The sequence below is a fragment of the Lepidochelys kempii genome, chromosome 1 (assembly GCF_965140265.1).
Source record: "Lepidochelys kempii isolate rLepKem1 chromosome 1, rLepKem1.hap2, whole genome shotgun sequence".
Lineage (NCBI taxonomy): Eukaryota > Metazoa > Chordata > Testudines > Cheloniidae > Lepidochelys > Lepidochelys kempii.
Genome location: NC_133256.1, coordinates 12,744,894 through 12,771,457, shown reverse-complemented (window position 1 = coordinate 12,771,457; position 26,564 = coordinate 12,744,894). Strand labels below are relative to the sequence as shown.

Here is a 26,564-nt window from a genome sequence, read left to right as displayed (position 1 = left end):
CTGTAGAGAATGGGCTACCAGGGTTGCAAGCCTCTAGTCATGGAAATGTCACAAAAAATATTTCAGAAATGGAAAGATTCTACAGTACTTTCATTCAAAACCACAAGCTTAATTTTGAACCAACACACATTACATTTTGCCGTGTGACTGTTTTAAGATAGGTTTCAGAGTATCAGCCATGTTAGTCTGTATCCGCAAAAAGAAAAGGAGGACCCGTGGCACCTTAGAGACTAAATTAGTTAGTCTCTAAGGTGCCACAAGTCCACCTTTTCTTTTTGTTTTAAGATAGGAGAAGGGATGATCTGGACAAACATGAATGCTTCCCATAAGGGGAAGTATATACAAAAAGAAAAACAGCTTTATGTATAGATAGTATAATCGGCCTCAAATCTTCCCATTCACTCACACTTACATTCTAACCATATTCTGTAACCAGCGTTACACACTGCACCACTTTCTCCTACAGAACCACATCACAATCCAGTCCCATCCCACAGCGTAGTGAGGCAGGGCTGATTATAGACAGGTCAACTATCTTTTTTCACCCAGGACAAAAATTAACTTGGCAGTAACCACACTGATCACTGGTTAAACTCAGCCTTAAATCCTTCACTAGTTTATTAATTCAGACAGATTACCAGACTCAAACAGTCCATGAAATTGACCATTGTCTTTTTCTCTTCCCTTCTTGGAGCAGGCTTCAAAATATGATTCAACTGAGACACATTTGATGAAACAAGAACATTTCACTGGCATCAGTAGGTGGGACTAGATTCTCAGCAGTAAGCATGGAAAGCCCTAGCCAGGGCATTTGCTCCCAAATCAGTGATGTCAGGTGCTCTATAAAAAAGGTGAAGGGATGTCATCTACACTGCATTTTCAAGGGTCTTCCCACTTTTATTAGAGCAGTCCTCCAAATTTAGCTTGCAGTAAGTGAAAGGATTCCAAAACAGCGGTTTGGCATTGTGTCATGCTGACACACCACCGTGGTGTACATGTACACCACAACAAGGACACGCCAATAAGCAGCCACCTCTGAAAGCTGGGCACAGTTCAACATGACTTTCCCTGGGAGAGACTCACCATCTGAAATGGCAACAACACCCTTGCTCATCTGCATTGAGGTGCACTGAAAGAGCTATGTAGATGAACCTAGCAAGTTTTAGCTAGTGTTATTATTTGATTTTTTATGAAGCTCTAACACCCCAAAAAGGCAGAATCCAATGCATTGCTTCCCCCTGTATTTCAGTGCATCTTTTTGCAGACATTTGGACGTATTCAGAATGAACGAGTCTATGCACAGCACCAAAAAAAAAAAAAAAATCACTGGATTCACTGAAGGCAAAAGGTTAAAATAGCCTCATGATGGCACAGAAAGAACTTCAGCTTTACAGCTTTAGCCTGCCATGTCTGTCTTTTCCATCATTTCTATCACAAAGAACATTGTAGCAAATGCGTCAGAACACTGTTCTCTTCCATCTGTTATCTCAGTCTGCACTGTACATCTGGCTAGATTCAGAGGATGCTGCTGTTCTGTGCCTTGATCTCATGTACTGGCTGGATCTGGATTCTTTACAGAAAATTTCAGAGCCAAAAAAAAGACCAAAAAGTCTTTGAGAGAGAAAGCATAGGTTAGACAAAACATACAGTACAAAACTCCTACAACTATCTGGATTTGTTTGAACTTAAGACACGTTGTCCATTGCCATGAAAAGAGCTGAGGTTTTTTTTCATTGTTGGGTTTGCTTGTTTTTTTAAAAAAAACCTTCAAAAAACCTGTTCTTGTTATTTCTGAGTAAAATACTTCTCACCTGGGAAAGAAATTCTCCTGGGCCTAGAATAATTCCCATGTCCTCATCTGCCATGCACCCTCCCTACTCTTTCTAATCCACCCCTTTGAGCAGTTCCTCCTCATGCATGACCCCTGTACGCTCCTTCTCCTGCATGCACTGTTGTTGTAGCCAAGTGGGTCCCAGGATATTACAGAGACGAGGTGGGTGAGGTAATATTTTTATTGAACTAGCTTCTGTTGGTGAGAGAGACCAGCTTTGGAGCTTACGCAGAGCTGACCTGAAGAAGCTTGTCTCTCTCACCAACAAAAGCTGGACCAATAAGAGATATTACTTCACCCACCTCGTCTCTCCTTCTCTTGAACAATCACCATATGGCTTGCTTTTAGTCTGTAAGGGGCAGATTCTCAACTGGTGTAGTTTGTCAGACACCAATGAATTTACACCAGCCTCTAGGTCCTTGGTGACAGGAATGGGTGCGTGCGCAAACACGAGCATAATGGTCAATAAACATTCATGGAGCAATAGAAAAGAGTGCAATGATATGGTTTCCTCTCATTCCTACGTGAACGGTCAGGGTGAAATTTCTCTCAGCAGCTGCCCATAAGAAAGAGGTGAAGTTTACACTAAGGGGGTCAGGGATGGATTAAGGCTAAACTTGGTCTGAACTGCACTGGAGAGGAAGGTCTGATAGGTAAGAATTTTAGGGACCCATTTCTAAACTTTGGGAGGCCTTCTTCAGACGGGAGGGAGGGGAAGTCTTGGATTGGCTGGCCAAGACAAAAATCTCTCCGTTCACCACCAAATGAGGTGGCCTCGCGCATTATTTCCAGTGATTTCCTGATCATACTGGATTTACTCAACCTACGCAGGTCAGAGAAGTGAAATCTGAGATTAGTTGTCTTTGCAACATGAACAATAAGAAAGGTGGGGAATTCCAAAGGTGCATTGACGGCGGTTCGGATTGTGTGAGCCTTCATGGGTTGCTGGAGTAGGTGGAATTACACAAATACCGATGTGACTAGCGACCTTCCTGTTGTGCTCTCTGCTCTAGCAGATCATCTGGGAGGAAGTGCTCAGCAACATATAGAAGGCTGCTTGTATTCTGTCTGTATGTCCCTTAACAGTGTTCATGATTCATTCCTTTTAGCACCTGTATCTGCTGGTTACTGTTACATCCCATTCAGGGGCTCTGGGCAGGATGTAATAGCAGGGATAGAGGGGTATGCATTTGATCCAGGCAGCCTGTGAACAGAAGTATCCCACCCCGAGGCCCTTACCCTGACGACAGAACTACGAAGGCACACTGATCGCCACTCCGCTTACCTTCAACTCATCTGCTTGGGCAAAAAAGCTTTGGGGGAAACGGCAAAAGTGTTCTGCCTGCGTACATCAGCCAAGTGGATGGCAATTAACAGAATGCTTGAGAGTTATAGCCGGATTCGCTCCCAGCTTGGGGACCAATTCAGTGGTGATGTGTACAGGTAGCGCCAGACTCCCTTGAACCCTCCTCCCCCTCTCAGACCCCAGATATGCAAAGAAAACCAAGCTGGAGTAATACACAGGAGTGGGAAGAAGGTACATGTGAAGGTAGAGCCTTTGGTCTAAAGGAGTTGACACTGTCTTACACATGGCCTCTGAACTTGGCCCATGATCCATAACTCTTTATAGGATCATGGAAGAGACCCTCATCTGAACACAGATTCCTTGCCCTGAAAATACAGGCCACTGCATCCTGACAGTGCATGGAGCAGATATTTCCTGACATGGCATTGGATTTCAGCCATCCAAAGTTAACAAAAAAGAACCAAGACACAAATTTAAATTCTGGCCTTCAGCGGTCCCACCCCTTCGCTCAGCCTCCCACCTTGCAGCATCTGGAAAGTTCAAGGGAAAGAAACGGACAAGTCTGGTTTGGAATTTGTGAGGGACAGGGGTGGCGGGGGCAGCAATCACCAATTGATCCCTGTAACATATTTCTCTTTTGGTGTTACTCACCCAAGCCCACCAGCCACCTGGAATGTGTCAGAAAAATACCAGACTCCTCGCCAAGAAACATATGTTGTGCTCAGAATCAACAACTTGTTTTTCAGCAGCAGACATCCTCCGCCCCCCTTCTTTACCTCCCCACCACCACCTCCCAACAGCAACACATTTTGGAAAGAGGAAAGAGACAGGAAAGTGGCAGAATTCAAATCCCCTGCACATATGCTGGTTAAAGGTCCAATCCTGCAAAATCCCCCCGGGTGCAGAACTCCCACTGATTTCAACAGGAGTTGTGTATTGAGAGCTTGTAGGACCTGTCCCATAATCAATTATTATGCGTTTGTGTATTGCATGTGTGTGTGTGTGTGTGTGTATATATATATATATATATATATTTTACACTTAGTAGTGTTTCATCTAGCACTTGTTCTCCTGCAGACTTGTGTTTCCATACACCGCTAAGCTCTGTGGATTTTGGTGTATGGACATCTTTTTCTATTCCAATTTACAGAGGTTGGAGGTCCCCAAATTTCACCTGAACCTGAAAATGCAAATCAAGACACAGCCAAAGTTGCCAAATTTTGCTTGGTTTTGGGCCAATCCACGAATTCGTTCACCAGCTTCCTCTCACTTTCAAGTTCACGACTCAACACCTCCTCCCCTGCCTACAGTACACCCCTCCCCCTTCCTGGTCTTTATGGGTATGTCTACACTGCAATTAAAAAGCTGCCACTGGCCCATGCCAACTGACTCAGGGTAAGGGGATGTTTAATTGCGGTGTAGATTTTCTGGCTTGAGCCCAGGCTATAGGACCCTGTGAGGCAGGAAGGCCCCCAAGCTCAGGCTGCAGCCTAAGCCTAAATGTCTACACTGCAATTAATCAGCCCCTCAGCTCAAGCTCCACGAGCCCGAGCCAGCTGCAGGTTTTCAATCACAGTGTAGACACACCCTCAGATCCTCCCAAGCACCCCACTTGCTATCCTTCTCTCACTATGGGCTTAAGAACTTCTTTCCACACTACCATTTATGATTGGAATGCTCCCTTCCTTGTGCCTCCAGGGACCTGCTTCACACCTCATCACATCCCTCTTCAAACCATAGATCTTTCATGAAACCTTTCAACACCCTCCTCGTTTTGTGCCTGAACCATTCTCCAGTACGTTGTGAACAGCACAGAATGACATTGCATGTGTCTGAATTACACAGCAAGCTGTTTGGAACAGGGCGGGGATGTTTTCTCCAGGTCTGCACAGTGCCAAGCACAAAGCTGGTGCTCTCTATGAAATAATAACCTGCAAATGGAAGCTTGTATCCTGTGTGCTTTTGCAAATCAAACAAGGCACACAGATGTGCTTTGCTGCAAATTGGTTACTAAAAATTAAAATCAGCTTCACAATGGGAGCTATTCTCTAGCCCAGTGGGCTATAGCTTGCCTTTATTACATTCACTGCTTTGCATTATATTCTGCTTTGCATTACATTCAGCAGTAATGCAAGAAATGTACAGACCTGTATCCTATAAGACATTAGCTTCAGCAAGTTAGTATAAGGCTTGAGGCCTATGATCTTTGAACAGATAAACTTTGCACTGATCAACAGCCCAACAGAAAACCTGGGGAGCTGAAAATAGAATTTAAGGGGAAGTTCTGACCACAGGTACATGCGTCAACCACAAAAGTGTCCTGGCAATGAACTGACCTACATAACAGGTACACGACACACATCTAAGGCTAGCCTGCTTGCTTGCCTATATATCTTTTCTTATAAGTTTCTTAGGGGTTTGATTATTTGTTTTATTATACTAGGTTTATAGGTCTACAGTAGAGGATATTTTGGCTGTAACTCAAGGGACCCCCAGGCCACATCCTGTATGTTGCACTAAGTCAAAATTAGCATTCATATGTTTGGGACCTTTCACCTAGATACATGGTGCTGAGCTAAAGCATAAAGGCCCATATATAGCTGTGACCTTAACATAGAGGATACGTTGAAGTAGGTTGGCATAGGGGGCTTCCTAAGTTCATACCCCTTTAAATGTAACAGGTACACCACAACTTGGAAAGAACTGAAATAACTAGTTAGGAAAGAAATAACAAATGTGATACCTAACCACAAAAGGGCCATGGTAACAAACTGACGTATATGATAGTAAGTTGAGATCACGGATAGACTAATATATAGAAAAAAGACACTACAACGTTAGTAAGATGAGGAAATACAAATAAGGAAAGGGGGGAATCCCCCACTGAATATGCATCCAACATAACAGTGTTAGCGTAACCTATTATGAAAGTGACATCCCAGCCTAGGGGCAGTAGGAGAGAGAGCTGTAGTCCTTGGGAGGTGCCAGAATGATGGCCACTGGTGATATTGTAGACGGCAATGGTGATGAGGAAGACAATGACTAACATTTCAGGTGTTCTACAAGTAGACGGGTGTGCAGAGGTACATCCTATAGTATCTCTACCTACCTTACTGAGTTGGGGTGTTTGTGACTGTGCTAAATGTATTAATAAACTAAACTCGTAAATATAAAAGGGTTCCTATAGTGCAAGTGTTGCACCTGTGCACATCGGGGTTCCCAGTTATATAATAATTTAAATAATACTGGGCCTGATCTTGGGACAAGAACCTGTCATCCATCAAAGCGATAACTGGGGATTCTTAAGTCTTAAGAATTATATATTAATCAATATAGTTAATGCCCGATCTTTAGATTGTGTAACAGTCCCCACTAGCGAAATTAGTCCCCTGAAAGCAAAAGGTAGACCAACTGCTCAGAGTTCAGGTCCCAACCCCCCTCCCACATGGAAGCTTTGTCTTAGTAAAGAAGTCTAGTGGTTAGAGCAGGGAGCTAGCAATCAGGATTCCTTGTGCAATGCTTTGAAAACAGGAAGTGCTGCATAGCCATATTGCCAGCTGCTCCACTGACTTACTGTAGGACTATGGGTAAGTCACTTATTCTCTGTGCAGTTTCTCCATTTACTTGCCAAAGGGGAGTTATATTTGTGACTCTCACATAACAAGATGGCCCCCTTGTCTCCTTCAGGCAATGCTTTGGGATAGATACTGCCAGGGAAAGCTTTCAAGGAGCTGTGGAGACAAGGGTCTGCGGGAGTCGAGAAGGGCAGTATGGAGGCATGGGGGCTTGTGTGGACATCCATGGGCCGTGCAGATCTCAGATCTCTAGGTTGTCAGGGCTGAACCTCTTGTTCATTCCTCAGGTGGGGGAAACTCCAGCCCTCCTTAACGGAATAATCAAGTGGGAACTCTGCAAAGCAAACTTCAGGAACTGTCTTGTCTCCTGCAGACTTTTTCTGCATAAGATAATAAGCTAGACCTAAATATTAGTGTGCTTCAGAAGTAAAGGGAGTAACTGTCTGGTGCTTAATTTTGCCATTCGCCATCCTAACTTATGTTTTCTTGCAGTGCTCAGATAATACCTGCTGCAGAAGAGACTCCAACCTGCCACCATTAAACCTCTTTGAACTCGGCTCTCCAACCAGAGATTCAAAAATCCTGAAGGTTCACCATAATTTCACATGACTCTGCATTTGCCATCAGCCACAGGAACCCAGGTAAAAAGCTAACAGTTATATAGCACCCTTTATCTAGCAAAACATACAGGAATCTCTCCGCCCCACTGAAAAACCGCCACCAGTGGGTGAAATGTGGCGACTGTTTCCAAGAGCACATACAATTTGTGGCAGGAAATGCCTGGGGAATTTGTGGCAGGCAAAAACCAAATTATCCAGACTGGGGCAATGGGATCTTTAGTAGCTGAGAGAAGGGAAGGTTTTGGTTCTACTTCCTATGTAACAGGCTGGGATACGTCTCCCCCTCCCCCACCCCCTCCCCCCGCCAAGATTTAAAGTCAAGTGCTGCAGCCAGCCAAGTAGTTCTGACACCCCTCCATGAGCAATACGTTTTGGGACCTCCATACATTCCTTCAGTCTTCTTTGGTTTACTCAGATCCTTGGTGGTTTCCTAACTGAGAAGGAGCAATTTACCTTGTGGAGCCAGTGTAGGTTCATTTGCTGTCCCACAGCTATGTGACATAGTGCTAAAATCTGAAAGGACAATCAAAAGAGAAGCCAGTCAGAGATCAGAACGGACAAGCTATACATGTTCATTCAGCATGTGGAGAAAATGCACCTTCAATAAGACATTGCTTAATGGCATGGAAGAAAAGCAGTTATAGGATGGGGTTGGCAGGAAGGTTTAAGACCGTGGCAATTGTACAGAAGAGTGCTCTTCATAAAAATAATCTAATAAATGGACTTTTATCCCCCTTGAGAGGGAAACTACTATTGTGTTACTGCCCAGGGCCATGGAGCTGGCCCAAGGCACTATCTACACTGCGTCAGGCAAGAATTTGCTGCCTGCTGAAGCATCAGCTTGAAAATACTGGCCCTGGCAGCCCAGGACGCAGTGAAGCAGTTTTTGCCCAGGACCGAGGGACCAAAACCTGGTGCTGCAAGAGCAGACAGGACTGAAACCATCATGAATATGAGACACCGGAGAGATCTATTTCTCAGGAGGCCAGCTGCAGCACGAACACATGCGTTGCAATTTCGGCAAGCGACACAGCCAGCAGGTCTGATGGTGGAACCGCACAGTTGTCATCCCAAGCTGAAATTTTTGCATTTACTCCGGGCTGTTTAAGGGTGAGAGCACATGAGAAACACACTGTACAGAACTAAGCCATTCCCGACAGTAAGATTTCATAAACCCCTTTGCACAGACATTCACGCTCCGGTTTTCTACACAAGCTTTCATAGAGGGATTTTATCTTACATACCAATAATGCTGTGATATACAGAAAGCCAGTAGCAGCTGTTACAAGTATTGGAATGGACCAGTCACTCCAATATCCCATTCGGTTATATAAATACCTGGAAGATAAGTATGAAAACAAAGATTAGGGAGTGAGCCAATAGCTCAGCAACTCTGCTTGATTAAACAAGGATTAGAGAGAAGGCCTTTCCCTTCCCACCAAGCAGATCAGAGATGGGAAATGAAACAAACAAGTCATTAAAAAAAACAACAACCCCCAATATTTGGGTACTGATCCCTCTTGGGAAACCAGGAGTTACACAATCACATTAAATACTGATACTGTGCTATGGGGGAAAATACACTGGGGTTTGGGTTTAAAAAAATAATTCCATATAAACCACCAAAGAGACAGACAAATATTCCAGCTGGAACAGCAGCTTCAAACCAGTACCTGGCATTCACAGACCAGCCATTTCACCAATCCAACAACAATATATAGGTAAAATCAGAAGTGAAAGACAGGGAGGAAAATAAGAGTTAAGCTATCCACAATGGTGCTCTATTCAAGTCCTGGGTTCCTAGCAGAGGGGAAGGTGGTGGTGATAGAAATTGCATCTGATCTACATTTCAGAGCCAGACCACAGAAACTGGAAGGCGTCAACCAATTCTTCCAAAAAACAGCCTTTTAGGGTATGTCTACACACCAGTTAAACACCCATGGCTGGCCTGGCTCCTCTGACTTGGGCTAGTGGTGCTTGGGCTGTGAAATTGGGGTGCAGATATTTGGGCTCAGGACCCTGTGAGGGGGGACCCAGCCTGATCCCGAATGTCTAGACAGCCATTTTATAGCCCCTCAGCCCAAGTCAACTGACCTGGGCCAGCCGCAGGTGTTTAATTGCTGTGTAGACACAGGGTGTATGACGGTGTAAGGCAGGGGTGACCAACCTGAGCCTGAGTACGAGCCAGAATTTATCAATGTGTGGTGTTTAGATGTTGCTTGTAATTATCAGAATTGGGAGCACTGGCTGTTGGGAGTCTGAAAGGACAGGAAACAGGAAGGAGGGGAGAGGAGTTGAAGAGGCCGAGGGAGAGCTACTGAGGGTGCAGCAGCAGCTTGGAAAAGAGGTTTCCACTTTAAAAAATAAAGTCCTGTTGAAGTTTGTTCGTACCTTGCCTGGCTACTACAACATTTTGGCGACAAGGATGGATCTTCTGCCTCTGAACCCACCTGCACCCTTTGTACAAAGCCCAAGTGAGCCTCCAATTGCTTTTACTGCCTGGATCCATACGTTTGAGACTTATCTGCTTGCAATCAGTGCTACAGAGATTTCTGAAGTAAGAAAGCCTGCTCTGCTAATCCACTGCCTTGGAGCAGAAGGGCAGCATATATTTTACACTTTTCCCCTTGCAGACGATAAATATGAGACTGCACTCACTGCATTAAAGAACTTTTTTGTACCAAAAGTGAACGTAGTAGCTAATTGCTACAGATTTTGCCAGCATGAGGAGAAACCAGGGGAGACTATGATGCAGTATATTGCTTCCCTGAGGAGTATGATTGCAACTTGTGACTTTGGGAATATGGCAAATGAGATGATTAGAGACCAGCTCATTAAGAAAAAACCATGCTTTGTGTAAGAGAATGTTTACTTCTGGAACCACAAAGTACACTAGAAAAAGCAATAACCATTGCTACCCAGATTGAGTCAGCGACAGCTGAAGCCAAAATAATGAGCATGGATACAGGAGGCACAGTCCAGGCTGTGACTCCTTTGCAGAAAAGTTCACTATTGCTGCAGACAAACAATTACAAGAGGAAAACTAATGAAAAACCACCAAATAAGCAAATTCAAAATACAGTAAAAGCATGCTTTTGCTGTGGATCCCCACAACACCTTGCAAGCTACACAGGATGTCCAGCAAAAGTAGCTCAGTGCAATCATTGCAAAAAGATTAGACGTTTTGCTAAAGTATGTCGCAGCAGACAGTTCAATCAACAGGTGCATGCAGTTACAATACCAGATGTTACTGTGCTGAGTGTGGACAAAATCACTACTGCACATATTCCAGAACAAATAAAGTGCATGGAAAACGTTTCCGCCATACCCTCAGTCAAATCACACTCTATTCAGCTAATGTTGGACACTGGCTCAGCAGTATCTATACTACTTGATTCCATCTATTTGCATTACTTTAAAGATGTGCCTCTTACTGAACCCAACCTTCACTTGGTGTGCTATTTGAAAAACCATATTCCAGTACATGGCTGCCTGCAGCAATAGTTACTTTTGGTGATTGCTGTGTAACTGCAGAGCTCTATATTGTCCACAAAGGCACTCCCATCCTTGGCAGAGATTTATTAGCTGCTTTATATCTCAGCGTAGTTAATGGACAAATTGATCTTCCTCAGCAAAGCACTCTTGCGGTACACACACCAGTTTCAGCTGGGACCCAACACCAGGTTGAGGAGAAACTCGTCTGTGCTTATGGGTTTCTGCATAAAGTTAAAATACGGAATAATGTGATGCCTGTACGACAGAAGTTACGGCGCTTACCACCTTCAGTCAGGGAAGCTGTTTCAGAGGAACTTAGAAAACTTGTTCAAGAGGACATTATTGAAGAGATTAACTCCTCAGAATGGGTTTCACTTATAGTAGTGATGCAGAAGAAGGATGGAGGCATTCGCCTTTGTGTGGACTTAAGTGAGCCAAATAAAGCTATTGTGATTGACAGCCATCCTCTTCCTCACATAGAAGAAGTATTTGCAGAACTCTGTGGAGCAAAGATGTTTTCTGCTCTTGATTCGCAGAACGCATATCACCAGGTTATGATGCATGAAGATAGAAGAGACCTCACATCATTTATTACACGAGGGACTATTCCGTTTTAAACGTGTTCCATACTGTCTCGCATCAGCCTCAAGTGCCTTCCAAAAAATGATGTCATTGATTTTGAAGAATCAACATGGAGTTCAGTGCTATTTGGATATTATCATTGTGTTTGGAAATACTTCAGAGGAGCATGACAATAACCTGCAGTCTGTACTAAACTGCATCAGCAAAGCAGGCCTCAAGCTCAATAGGTCCAAATGCAAATTTAGACAAACTGAACTCTCCTTTCTGGGGCATACAATTTCACAGGTTGGACTAAAACCTGATCCGACTCATATCCTGGCAATTTCAAATGCTTCTCCTCCAACAGATTTGCAAACCTTACGTTCCTTCTTGGGTCTTTCCTCCTGGTATGCAAAATTCATTCCCAATTATGCTTCTGTCATTGAACCGTTACGAGAATTACTATGGGGAAGTTCAACCTCAGTGTGGACAATGGATGCACAAGCTAGTTTCGAAAGGGCAAAAGACTTGATTGTACATAGTCCAGTACTTGCACTATTCAGTCCTGCTTTGCCCACAATTGTAACTGATGCGTCTGATTATGGACTTGGGGCTGTCCTCACACAACTTCATTAGGACAACACAGAGAGGACTGTTGCATTTGCTTCAAGGACACTAAGTAATACTGAGAGAAAATATTCTGCAGTCGAAAAAGCAGCACTTGCTTGTGTCCGGGCTACTGAAAAATGGAGAACTTACCTGTGGGGCTGCACGTTCAAGTTGCGCACAGACCACAGCCCTTTGACAACATTGCTCACCACGAAAGGACTGGGAAGAGCAGGATATCATATTGCTAGATGGTCTGCAAGACTACTCTCTTTCAATTATGAACTGGAATATAAGCTTGGAAACCAAAATGTGATAGCTGATTGCCTTTCTCACCTGCCTTTGCCTTCACCAGATGGTGCACCAGAGGATGAGGATGTAATAGTTGCACTTATTACAAGCACTCTTACTGCAGTTAGAAGAGAACAATTTCAAGCTGCTTGTTCAGCGTGTCCAATTCAACAAAAACCATGGGAATTTCTGACAAAGATGGCCCAGAAACCCTAAAAACCTTGACCCAGTTTTGCTGCCTCATTTTAGAGTTCAGTATGAACTTTCTTTGCTCGATGGCTGTGTGCTACGAGGTACACACCGGCTACTTGTGCCGGAAGAATTACAGTCAAAACCCATACACCTGGCACACGATACTCAAAAAGGAATTGTCAGAACAAAACGACTACTGGATCTGTATTGGTGGCCAGGGATGGACTCTCAAACTGAAGCACTCATAAAATCCTGTGTCACTTGCCAAATGCATGATAAGACAGCAGTGACATGTACCCCTCCATTACAGCCTGTTCCTCTTCCTGAATCTACATGGGGAAAAGTGGCGATTGACATTGTAGGACCCTTTGATACTGCTCCAATTGACTGTCATTACGCCATCACCTTAATAGACTATTTCAGTAAATGGCCTGAGGTAGTGTTTACATCGCAAATCTCGTCTGCTACAGTAATTAAGTTCCTCTCTTCAGTTTCTAGCAAGGAAGGTAACCCCAAAGAACTGGTTTCAGATAATGGTAGTCAATTTACTTCCCTAGAGTTTGAAACTTTTCTAGCAGAGAGGAACATTTTACACAGAAGGTCGTCCGTATACTATCCTCAAGCCAATGGGGAAATCGAACGGTTTAACACAGTGGTTCTCAACTGTGGTCCACCATTTGTTCAGGGAAAGTCCCTGGTGCTCTGGGCTGGTTTGTTTACCTGCCGCATCCGCAGGTTGGGCTGATTGCGGCTCCCACTGGCTGTGGTTCCGCTCCAGGCCAATGGGAACTGCTGGAAGCGGTGGCCAGCACATCCCTCGGCCCGCGCCGTTTCCCGCAACCCCCATTGGCCTGGGACGGTGAACCGTGGCCAGTGGGAGCCGCGATCGGCTGAACCTGCGGACGCTGAAGGTAAACAAACTAGCCTGGTGTGCCAGGGGCTTTCCCTGAACAAACGGTGGACCACGGTTGAGAACCACTGGTTTAACAGAAGTTTGAAAGAAAGTTGGCAAACTGCTAAACTGGAAGGGCGATTGTGGATAACCTTCACTACTGATTTCTTGCAAGCATACCGAGCTACATGACGTGCCACAATGCAAAGATCACCCGCAGAGTTACTGCATGGGAAACAGATGAATACTAAACTGAACCTTGCTGGATTGTTAAAGGCACGACCTGAGGCCCCAACCAAGGATGATGTGAGAAAAACAGTTGAACAGAACCAAGCAAAGTCTAAGGCTTTCACAGACAAGTGGTGGGGTGCTAAGGAATCAAAGTTTGAGTGTGGTTCCTTCGTTAGAATACGAAAATTTACGCAAAGGGGACCATAAATGGAATTTTACGCAAAGGGGACCATAAATTCACAGCTCCTCTTAAAATCATAGAGAAGAAGGGACCTTACATCTATTGACTTTCTGATGGGTGGGTATGGAATGCTTCTTATCTTGCACCTGCCTATGCACCAAGAGGAGATTATGCCAATACCCAGTCTGCATTGGATGACTTCACTGTAGTATCAACACAACAAGACATTGCACTGGAACCGGGGCTTGAGAGACGGCCTGTCAGACCCAGACAACCACCTGTCTGGACTAGAGACTATGTTATGTAGTATCTATAGAGTTTTTAGTGTAATATTTCTGTCACAGTTAGTGCCTTGTTTCCTATTTGTTCCTGTGGTTAGAACAACAATGTTTATTGTAACTGGGAGAGTTTCTTAAGAGAAGATGGAATGCAGTGTTCGCATGTTGCTTGTAATTATTAGAATTGGGAGCACTGGCTGTTGGGAGTCTGAAAGGACAGGAAACAGGAAGGAGGGGAGAGGAGTTGAAGAGGCTGAGGGAGAGCTACTGAGGGTGCAACAGCAGCTTGGAAAAGAGGTTTCCACTTTAAAAAATAAAGTCCTGTTGAAGTCTGTTCGTTCCTTGCCTGGCTACTACAACACAATGTACATTACCAAAGAGCCACAGTAATATGTCAGCAGCCCCTCCATCTGCTCTCCCCACCCCTGCTCCCAGTGCCTCCAGCCCACTGGCAGCCCCACCGATCAGTGACTCCCCCTCCCTCCCCGCACCTCCCAATCAGCTGTTTTGTGGTGTGCAGGAGGTTGGGGGTGGGGGAGAGGAGTGAGGGCCCTGCAGGCACAGAAGAGGGGGTGGGAAGGGGTGGGGTGGGGGCAGGGCCTGTGGCAGAGCCAGGGGTTGAGCCGTGAGCACCCCCGAGCACATTGGAAAGTTGGTGCCTGTAGCTCCAGCCCCGGAGTCGGTGCCTGTACAAGGAGCCGCGTATTAACTTCTGAAGAGCCGCACGTGGCTCCGGAGCCCCAGGTTGGCCACCCCTGGTGTAAGGCAAGCATGTCTACCAGGTTAGGTGCTCGTTTGCTTAGAGGACTTCAGGAAAGTTGGGGAGCTGGTATGTTCTGGTGATTAGAGAAGGGATTGATGCAGGATTCCTGAGTTCTAGTCCTGGCTTGGCTACTGCTTTGCTGTGTGACCTTGGGCAAGTGATAATTTCTGTGCATCTTAGTCCTTAATTAAAGTCTTTTCACTAGAAAGGATAATACTGTTATGGATAAGAAGCGATCAGACCAGATTGCGTGTGGGAGATTTAGTGTTGTATAAGGTGCCTGACTGAGAGCCCAGGAGGCTGAAAGCTCTATTTATGGGCAGAACCACTTCTGGCACAGGAAGCGGATATGTAGGCTTCCCCCACACCATGGGTGTGCCATAACCCTGACCTGGCGGGCCCACGTAGAGGAAAGAAAAAGGAGCTCAATCCCTATGACCCACTCAGTCCTTTGTCCAATCTCTGCTGAGCTTGAGAAGAAAGAGGCTTAATCGAGAAGGTGATTTTTGGAGATGTGGAAAACTGGCCACTAGAAGCTGGAACGAGGCCACCAACTTATTGCAAGTAGGTCAAACAGCCCACAGAGGGTGCACTACAGAGCTGGGGATTGAACAAGCAAAAAAACCATGTCCCTTAAAAATAAGAAAAATACATAAAACCCCCATTCAAAACAAGGTAATACTCATCATATTGTATCTGTAACCTTTGCCCCCACACCTCCCACCTTCTCCCTCTGGTTCAGTCTTCAATGCGCCTGTCTATTCAGAGCAGGAGAGATGAGGTGTCAAACTTTCTGTGCAAAGAACTGAATTCCACTTTTAAATGTTGTGTATTAGCTGCGTCACAAACCACAATCTCCCACGGATGTCAATGGGAGACTTGTGCAAAGATCAAGGACATCACAGCTTGTGTGTAGCAAAGAGTTATTTGTTCAGCATTGTTGCATTCACCATTGTACAGTGGGCAGATACACTCATCTCCACAATATCTTATGCTGCCCACATCCCCACTGCGTCCGAGCGCCTGCCAGCAGGGCGTTAAGAGACATGACTGACACCTATCACATATCGTTCATTGTCTCTCCAGGGGGAGACTTGTACATGCAATGGAGTGTTTTATTTTGGTGGGAGGGGTTGTCATTTTTTTCTAATTTCATTTCTTTTTTTAAGCTGTACACCTTGCTGTATGTGTCATTTGGCAAAGGCAGGTCAGAGGTGGTCCTGCACCAGGAGTGGAAGATGGTGGTTTATGATGGTCCTCAGGCCCTGTGGAGTTTGTTCCACAGTCTGGGAACAGCCCCTATGAAAGCTCTGCCCCCTGAACACATGCTCTTTACCCGGGGGTAGAAAGTTCCATTGAGCCAGAGCAGCAGAGTTGTGGACCACATTCTTCATCCCAGAGCTTTAGGCTCTTGTAGATATGCTGGACCCAGGCCACTGTATGCCTTGAAAAGGAGGACTGAGACCCTTGAAAATGACCCACTATTCTATGAGAAGCCAGTATAGCGAGCAAAGGACAAGTTGGAGGTGCTTGCAGCAGCCCGTGTTGCAGAGGAGACACATTGCAGGGTTCTGTTCTAGCTGGAGTTTCCCCAAGCACTGATGGTTTCACACCTAGGATTACTGCACTGCTGTAATCCACATGAGCAGTGACGGAGACGCGAGTAATTAAGCCAGGTCACTGTCTGCCAGGATAGGGTGGAGCCTCCTGGCCAAACGAAGAAGGTAGAATCAGTGAGTAATCACTACGAACTGTACCGGCCAGTTGTGGGTGTGTACCTTCCTCCACAGAGGCTGCACCATGGCCACAGTCTCTTCCAGGTGCTTTCCTCTACCCACCAGCATCACCCCCATTTTGCTTGGGTTCCGCTTCAGCCAGCTGTTCTTCAACCAGGAACTGAAATTGTCCAAGCACTGGGCCTTCTTGACCACCCTGTTTGCTCTTTGTTTCTCTTTCTGCCCTATCTCATCTCTGTTTCGCTCCCTATTCCCTGCCTGCCCACCTTCCCTTTCCTCCCTGCAGCAACTCTCAGTTGCTCCCCACCCCACACCCAGGGGGCTATTTCCACATCCTAACCCACCCCACCTGCTAAAATGATCATCCACTAAATTGACATTCAATGAAAAAATTCACTCATTCTCCCAGATGTTTTTGTCTTTCCTAAATCCTTCCCTTGCTTCAGCTTCTCACTTCTCCTTCTACACGCATTTTGGTGTCTCTTTACTTCAGCCTTTCTTGTGCACCCTTTCCCCATGTTCCCCACATCCCTTTTCACTATCTCCTTCTCAGCTTTTGATTCCTTTCTCTCCAGTGCAGGGAGATTGGTTCAGTCTTCTTCCGTGCCTGCTTCCCACCCATCTCTATTGGCAGGGTAGAGATTGCTGATGGTGAAAGAGTTAACGATAATAACTCTTATTAATAATAAGATAATAATAATAAGATGATAATAAGAATAACGATAATAGCTTGAACCAAGTAGACCACAATCAGCGCTGTAAGTGATACTACCCTCTTCTCACTGGACTTCAAATGTCAAATCTGTATTTAAATGGAAAGCCACTTCCCAATAAAACTCTCCCAGACCTAAGCGGTAATTAAAGAGACTACCGTATTGCCAGTTTTCATGTAAGGATCAGTGAACCCAATGAAACAAGATGAACTTGGACTCCAGCTCTCTGTCTTGCCAAATAGAGAGTATCCCCTGCTGACAAAAGTTATACAAAGTTATACAACAGCTGAAGCCACATGTTCTCTCCAGTGGAGACCCCATACAGATGTATGTGTTTGATTTCCTGTGCCAGCTCTTGGAAATGCTTTAGATCACGAAGCGCTGCCAGTAAGATGACTTGAGCAAGTGTGTGCTTTCCCCCCATGTGGCTCTTTGCCATCCCCTAATCTGACTCGCCTGCCAAAAAGTTCTATAGAATCAACCAGAGCACCTGCTCTCTGCAGCAACCAATAGAGAGGAAAGGAGCAAAAGGGAAAAATGGGCAGTGACACGTACACTGACATGGTTAGAAAACAGACATTGACTCTTCAGGGATTTGCACAACAAATACTAAAGAAACCCCTGGAGTTCCTGGGACTGCTGCCCCCAAACTGCACTTCACTCTTCTCATGTGCAAGGGCTTCTTAAGATGACTTGGGAACCTCGTTATATTCATCTGTAGCATTAGAGTTACTGAGACTTTAACAAGAACAGTCTTCAAACAATGCTCAGTCTGCAGACAAAAGGACCGGAAAGAGAAAAAAAATAGCCCCAAAATACATTTAACTCCCACGGACTCATATCAAACCATCTTCTGTAAATCCACAAAAGACAGGATGTCGGCAGTTGGATCCTCCTTCTTCCTCACACCTTGTGTCCAAGTGTAATGCAGGATCTTGAGCCCAGTCCTGTCCCCACGGGACTACATGGGAATTTTCCTGAATGACTTCAATGAAAGCAGGGGCAGATCCCTGTAGCACTTAGGTACACTGGTGCAAATAAATCCTGACCCGGAAAGCCCCTCTCCCAGCTTTTGTAAACCTAATTCTGATCCTAAATATAATTTTAAATCTTGCCCTGTGCTCAGTTCCCCGCTGTGGTGAGGTTCCATGTTTTTGGAAGCAAAGTAGAAAGACATCCGTTGGGCTCTGCAGTGGGTTATTTTCTAGACTTAAAACACAATTGCAGTTGAATCCTCTCATGCGGCAGGGAGGAGAGGTTGAGTGCTGGACATGTGAGGCAATGCCAACTCACAAGTTTGCTTTGGCATGGCCACCTGAACTTCTGAGTCCTAGAGCACCGCTTGGTTGATTTTGCCTCCATAGTCCACTCAAAAAAATCAAAACATGCTGCCTTCACGGCACTCCTAGCTCTGCTGATCCACGGCTTGAATCCTATTGAAAGGTTCACACCCAAGTTCCTAACACAACAGTGGGGAGCACTACCAACCACATAATGGGCCGTGGGGTCTGGAATAGAGAACCGGGAGTCAGGATACCTGGATCCTATGGCTCTTCCAACCTATTGTGTGTGGATCTGGTCTGCAGAATCCCAAAAGTTTCAAGCCTCTGCCCATGTCATTCAGTGAATACGTCATACCATGAAGCTGATGAAGAGCTCATGAGACAATGCAGAATGACGTGCCAGCAGCGCACAGTTCACACAGCATTTGCAAAGGCAAAAGGCCCCGATCATCCACCTTTCACAGTCCTTGGCCAAGACTAGCAGCAAGGAGAAGAGCTGCTGAACCCAGGCAAGACTGAGGAGATGCTGACATGAAGAGGGAAGCAGCTGGAAGAACTCATCTTCTCCATAACTTCCTCTGCTAGTGAAGATTTCTGGCCTCTAATTGTTAAGCTGGACCCCAGTCTGAGGGTCCTTTTGGACTCCTCAGTGCTGCTGGATGCCCAGACTGCCACAGCGGCAAGAGATGTCCGTCACAGTTCAGGGTGACCATACCTCCCACTCTGTCATACAGCAAGCACACCCACACTCAGGCTTCTGGCTCCCCCGGCCATCACCTCTCCTGGGCAGAGAGACGCATCTTTCTCCCTTCCAACCAGGGTATTTCCAGGCTGAACAGTTTCCTGCCTACACTGTGATCCCTCAGCAAGGCAGACTACCGCAACAGGCCAGTGCCTGCCCTTTGTTTTCTCTTCAGAGACTAACAACAAAGTAAGTTACCACACAGTTTTTTCTAAGTAAACATTTATTTGTAATGTACAAAGCATTACAGAGAAAACATTCAAAACAATAAAAGAACCTACACACATGCTGATAAGCTCACCAGAGATCACCCCAACTCCAACATGGGCTCTGTCAGGTGAGCTGTGCTTCAAACCACACACAAGAATTTTCCTGTGGTTTCAAGTTCATAACAGCCTTTGCTCAGAACAAGAGCACTCATGGAAAGTGTAGTCCATCCTTTACACAGCCTAGGTGGCTTTGATTAGGAGTTTCCAGGAGCAGGTAACCAGAAGACAATGGGTTTCTCTCTCCAGGCCCCCCAAGGGCCTCCAAGGAAATCCACTTCACATGTATTGTCCCAGCCAGTTCTTTCAAGTTCCTAACACCTCCCACAACTTGCATGAATCACGTCTCCCTCCTCAAGAAGTTCCATGCAATCCCACAACAATGCATAAACCTTTGGATTTTTAATGCAACAAACTCAACTAATTAAACTTAATTCAACAAGATTTAACTTCATTCAGTAATATTTGTCCAGAACATTGTCATGTCTGTCACACGCCCACTTCAATCTGCAAGTGGCCCTATCCTATCCGGCATAGATCTGGTGATCCACACATTCATGAACACCAGGCTTCATCACTACAGCCCATTATATTTAGGAATAAAGCTACACCCCCTGATGCAGATTTGATGGATACAAAATATGACAGCCTGTCAGCATAGCAGCACAGACCTCCATGAATACATCACTTGGTGCTCCTCTTTGAATACAGGCACCCAGCTCAAGATTTCTATCCTGATTCCTAGATCCAGAAAATAAGGGAATGTGAGCCACACAAACTGAAGTGGGGAGGAAGGGTTCACAGACACTCATGAGCGCCTGAACTGCTGAGCATCACACGGCTCAGATATATACTGTTCCGTGCATTTATTGCTTTTGCCATCTACATCCCTTAAACTCCCCCTGGATTTTAATGAAAGTCTTCACTTGATGTTTAATATTCAAGTTTAAAAACTGTATTACTGTGTTATAAAAAACAGATCCATGTTCCCCAGAATCTAGATGAAAACAGGAAATAAGAATTTATTATATAGACTTAGAGGAGAATAGGATCTAGCCTGCTAGTTCCAAAGCCTCATGTACCCTCCCTTTTTCCATCCGTGGTTTGACTATGAAGCTATGACCTCTAGGCAGTGGTGACTTGAAATAAAGTCAGCTGAATATATGCACCAAAAGGAATCACTCCAGGCAATAAATTTAAAACATTTACTTATTTTTGAGGCATGAAGCATAAAAGCTGGGAAGGTCATTGCATATTCAGGGCTGCCAGCCTTTTTGATAAAGGATAAAAGCCTGTAGCAATACATGTCAAGCTGTGGTTTTGGTTTGTCTCTGTACTACACTTCAACCCAAAGGACTCCATAACTCTTGTCAAGTTCAGGGCCCCATCCTGCGAACATCTGCCTACGTGAACCACATTATCCACATGAATAACCAGTTTAACTCAGTGGGATTGCTCACCTGGGGAAATCTGTGCAGGGCTGGGCCCTTAATATGTTATACAAACTATACACAGGGATTACCACACTGATCTGTGGAGTGCAGCTGCCTTTCAGGTGAGTGGTGGCAGCTGATTAGCAGCACCTGGCAATGCGTTTGCAAAACTCTGGGTCAGGAAATGAAGAATACTCGATCCATTTGAAATTGCAGGTGCAGCTTCAGACAGGCAGAATGCAATAGGGTGCATGTGTGTATAACAATTTGTTTACGATTATAGTTACACTATTATTTTCTTTTCACACTTTAATTGGGACAGGTTGAAGAGGGCCACTGGCACTGCTTTTGAGAGAGAGATGGCAGGCACTGCAGATGGCCAGCTGGCCACATCACAATCATTTTTTAAAAAATCTTCATAACCTTGATGGGGTTAAGGGCCCCAAGCAGGGATCAGGGGCTCATTGTACTCTATGAAGACAGCCCCCACACCTTAAAGAATTTACACTCTAGATTGCAACTGGATGACTGGTGAATGAAAAAACAGACGGTGCAGAGGTAGAGAATGGGGTGACAGGCCACCACTTGTCTCACTATCACCAGCAGCTGTTGGCTTGTTGGGACCTCAACAGAGGCCAGGTTTAAAGAGGATCCTCGCTCATACTGCCTGCATGTCAATTACCAGCGCAAGCGTCTCTGCCTGGACCACACAGGTGCTCCTGCTTCTCCTACTGCCACTTGGCTGGGCACTTTTTTGGTCACCAGTGCATTTTATTACATCGCAAACAGCTATGCTGAAAAAGCCAGAGTGTGCCTGTGTGTAGACAGTGGAAAGTGATGTTTCCTCCATCCCCAGAATTAGCCTCACAGTAATTAAAGCTTCACACTGAGTTACCATCCTCTTTCCTATTATTTTCATAGAATTTTAGGCTATTTTTAAAACAGTGCTGTTTCTGTACACCACTGCTGTCAGGACTTGAATGCATCCCAAAGCAGGTGGCTAATTGGGGTCTGGTACATACCGAGCAACTGGCCCATTTTTAACATCAAACTGTGATGCTTGAGTGGCTTAATGCATATACAGAGTCCTGCTATTTCCAGTCCAGTTAGCATCTTCCGCAGCTACTTTTATTATACGTGGGAGATTTCTTCCCAATGCCATCCACTCACCCAGGGCTACCGACCCTGTCACTGGGACCATGGGTTCCATTAACGTTAAATTTTAATAAGCAACACCTTCCTCCCATATGATGGGGCATATGGTGACCAAAGCAGCCTTCCCAGAAGCTTTCATAATGGGGTGCCCAAATTTTGCATCACCACGGGCTGTACTTCACACATCAATTCATTAATTTTCCTGCTCATGAAGCATAGAAAGCACACTTCGGATCACCCGTTTCCAGAGAGCCCACAGTCTCCTACCAATGTTGCAACCTGCTCTATATTAAGGCTGAGGTGGGATGGCACAGCATCCTTCCAGCATGTGCAATGCTGTCCATGAGGTCTTCTCCATCCAATCCTTGTTGGATCAAACATGCAAACATAGCGGGCTGGGATTCTGGAGGATGGAGCAGATGGCTAAGCCACCCGAGCCAGCACTGAATCACTTGGGAAGACATTGGAAGCAATGGAGTGCACTGGAGTGGGTCCAATGCCTGTTACGAGGTGAGACCACCATATGCCTTCAATATGTCATTGCGGTTTCTTGTCAAAAGCATTCAACCGGCGCATTTGCAAAACAGAGGAGCGCACAATCAGAAAAACTGCTTGTCCCATGCTCTTCACGGCTGGATGAACAGAATTGCTGTTGTGCTCCTCAGTAATACAAACGGTTAGTAGATTAACTCCAGGATGAGTACAAAGCTGCAAGGAAAAGGAATCCATGGACTGTGTTTTAGGATTGCATTAGCAGCTGTATGACACTCAGGCTCCATTTGCACAGAGGTTGTACTGTCAGACACAGCAGTCTATTACTCGTGTCTTCAGGTGCTACCAAAAGGATTGAGGCTCCATTGGGCTGGGTGCTGCAAAGACACACACACAGTCCTTCCCACAATGCAGATACAGAGACAGACGAAGGACAGGGAGCAAGTATGTCTATCATATCAGCACATGGATCCGGGATAAATTGGCGGTTTTCTCAGTTGCACGGTTTGCTGTTTTGTTTTGTTTTTAAATTAACCCTACTACTAATCCCTTATCTACTTCTATGAAATATCTCTATTTTACTGACGAAAATACAGAAAGAGAGAAAGTAACTTGCTTCTGATGACAGGAGGGAGCAGTGTCAGTGCTGGGAATAAGACTCAGGAATTCCTGGCTCCCAGACTCATTCAGACTTCTAGACCATGCAATGCCCACATTTTTCAAACATGGTCCATGATTTTTGGGTACTCCAGTTTTTTGGTGAGACGAGCGGCGCAACCATAACTAAGTCAACAGAACGGTGGGCACTCAGCATCACAAGTTGCATACCCAAAACTCCAAGCATCCAAAGTCATCAGCCACTTTTGAACACTTCAGCCTAAGCGCGATGTTCATTTCTCTCTCTGCAGGCCTAGCATGAGCTATCTCCATCTGTGATCTAGATCCAAATGAGGCCCCCTTTCTCAGTCCTCTGGGGCTTTTGCTTCATTAAAAAAATAATTCCTTTTGGATTTTATAATGGAATAAGCTAGGAGATTGAACGACATGATGCACTAGCTGGCACCATTGCAAACTAGAGAGCGCCATAACTCATACCCGGTTGGCTGGTGTCCAGTATGCTTCAGCTGCCAGAAGTCCTGCAGGCAGTGCAAAGCAGCTGGACACGTTCACCCATACAGAGTTGGAGCCACCAGCAGCCGTGTGAATCCAGAGGGGTCAGGATTCTTCACTGGGCTCTACTGACTAATGCTAGAAGGGAAAATAGCGTGCTAGGGAAGGAGTGTTGTCTAGAGCAGAGGTTCCCAAACTTTAACAGCCCGCGAACCCCCTGCATCCGATGAAGTGAGCTGTAGCTCACAAAAGCTTATGCTCAAATAAATTGGTTAGTCTCTAAGGTGCCACAAGTACTCCTTTTCTTTTCACTAAATTGTGAAATCTTGTGAACCCCCTCCTAAAAATGAATATTTCCAGGGATTTAAGTTTAAATTTCCTCCGCACTCTGCACAGCTCCTGCTGCTGGACCCCATTGACCACCCTGGTCAACTGAGCTTGGGCTGCAGGTCCCGCTGACCACTGGGGCTCGGGCTGCCAGCCCCAACTGCCTGGCCCCACTCTCCCTGGGGCTTGGGCTGCCAGCCCTGCGTGGAGCACTGGGGTTCAGGCAGCCGGCTCCCCCGCTCACGGGGGCAGGGCTCAGGCTGCGAGCCCCAACTGCCCGGCCCCACTCTCCCTGTGGCTCAGGCTGTCTGGCTTGCAACCAGGTGTCACCTGCCGTCTCCAATGCCTGGGGTCCTCTGGCTGCCACTAGTGAAATTTTTCTGGCGAACCCCCTGTAACGTTCTGCGAACCCCAGTTTGGGAACCACTGGTCTAGAGGTTTGAGCCAGGACTTAAGGGATCTATTCCCAACTCTGCCAATGAGACAATGGGTGACTTTAGGCAAGTCACTTAAGCCCTATGCTACAATTTATCCAGCTGCTTTATAGATGTAATATTGCCTTCCTCACTGGGGTACTTCAAAGGAAACTCGGCAACTGACCTTTGCAGAGCTCTGTTTGGTTGCGTTTGGATCACAGAGTTCAGATTTCTCCTGGTTTCTTCCAGAGACCTGGCAAAACTTCCCAGCAGCCCAGGCTTGCTCATCACCTAAGCAACCCTGCTCCACTTTGGTTTCAAATTCCATTGTGAATCTGAAACCAAGTGAGTTGTGTGCAGTTAGGGCTTTGTTGCAAACATTCTACCTGGGCTCTACTTATGTGGCTTCATTGTCTTTAACAGGTCATCAGATTAAAAAAAGCTGTAGAAATGTCCAGGGTGGCTTTGAAAGAAGTCTGAAGTACTCACTTTACATTCCTTTGCTATGAAAAGCAAAAGCAGTGCTGAAAGCAGCCCTGGTCAGTTCTCTAAGTGCATCCACACAGAAAACACCCCCACCCCACCCCCCACCCCAAACAGCAAGTCTCAGAACCCGTGTCAGCTGACTCAGGCTTGTGCTGCAGAGCTAAAAATGGCACTGTAGAGGTTTGGACTCACCAGGATTTGGAGCCTAGGCTGCTGCCAAAGCCCAAAATGTCTACACTGCTATTTTTAGTCCCACAGCACAAGCTCCTTGAGCCAAAGTCTGTTGACCTGGGCTCTGAGACTCAGTGATACTTTTTTCATAGGGTGATCGGCTGCGGCATAGGGGCTTACAAGAAAGCAGAGAGAGAAAATTGTGCATTTGATATGAGATGACAGAAGAAAAGATATTGGGGGTCTTGTAAACCCTTGCACTTTTCCCTCAGGTAAAACAAAAATAATTTAAAAAGTTAGAACATCAGCCACACACAGGTATTTGCTGAATATTTGGACTCCAGATAATTGTTGTTACGAATATTGTGATAGCACACAGGAGCCTCAGTTGCAGACCAGGACCCCACGGGGCAAGGCACTGTGAAAGTGCAGAAGAAATAGATGGTCCTTGCCTCCAAACAGCTTGCAATCTAAGACAAAAGACAGGCAGATACAGACAGATGGGGGAGCACAAAGAAACAACATGTGTCAGCGTGGTAAGTAAGCAACGAGGAGAAACCATGGAGAGGAAAAAACACGAGAAGGAAAATGAAGTACCATGAGTGACATTACAACAGAAGTCCCAGAGGGGTTGGTGACAGGTAAAGACACCTCAGCATGGTACCGCCATCTGAGACTGAGTTTCTCTTCAGCGCTTTATTCTCCCCACCCTGGAACATCAAGTTATTCCAGGACACAAGACATCCCAAATAAACATGTTCCACTCTAAATGTCTATGAGAGCGGACAGGCCATGCTCAATAAAACTGTCAAAAGAGCTGACAGGATACAAGCTACCCCCAAACACATCCTCAGGAGCATTATGTTAATCTCCCTGCTGAAAACATGAACTTGTTTAGAGACAGCCCTGTCTTGTATTAGTCATTCCTGGCAGAAAATCGCTCCCATCATTAAGTTTTTTTGAACACTCATTCAGTAACTTCAGCATCCTACCAGGCAGTTTATTTATGGGATCAATGACCACTTGCATTTGGAATAGAATTTGCACATTGTCTTTGACAGGAAGGTGATTGCTGAGGTGATTTAGTTGACAGTAGCTTGGGCTTTGCTCTAAAGCGTTTTAGAAAATTGCCAAGACATATTGCAAGAAATTCAATTTTATTAAACGTGGGCTGAGTAAGGTTCCCTGAACTTTTGAAGAAAAAGCCTTCTTTTAGTTGCTAATAACTTTGCAAAATTTTAACTGTCTGCATACCAGCTGTCTAGCCCAGGCTCTGTTGTTTCTGAGAACAAGGCTTGGGGGGAATATGTTCTGCAATAGTTAAATTCTGGTGATCTATTTCTTTGAAATGTTCTAGTACCCCTGTGCTGTGGAGCAGGGACTTGAAATTCAGCCGTGGGGTGGCCTGTGTG

General features: G+C 45.5%; 1 protein-coding gene across 5 annotated transcripts in view; it reads right to left on the bottom strand.

Moving 5' to 3' along the window:
• Window positions 1-26,564, bottom strand: part of GDPD5 (glycerophosphodiester phosphodiesterase domain containing 5) — a 340,619-nt gene that overhangs the window by 68,120 nt on the left and 245,935 nt on the right. For all 5 annotated transcript variants that reach the window (XM_073334875.1, XM_073334846.1, XM_073334855.1 and 2 more), the window contains 2 exons: window positions 8,577-8,670; window positions 7,786-7,845 (listed from right to left, as the gene is read on the bottom strand). In XM_073334875.1, the coding sequence (XP_073190976.1) occupies window positions 7,786-7,845; window positions 8,577-8,670 (154 nt within the window). The remainder of the gene's footprint in view (window positions 1-7,785; window positions 7,846-8,576; window positions 8,671-26,564) is intronic.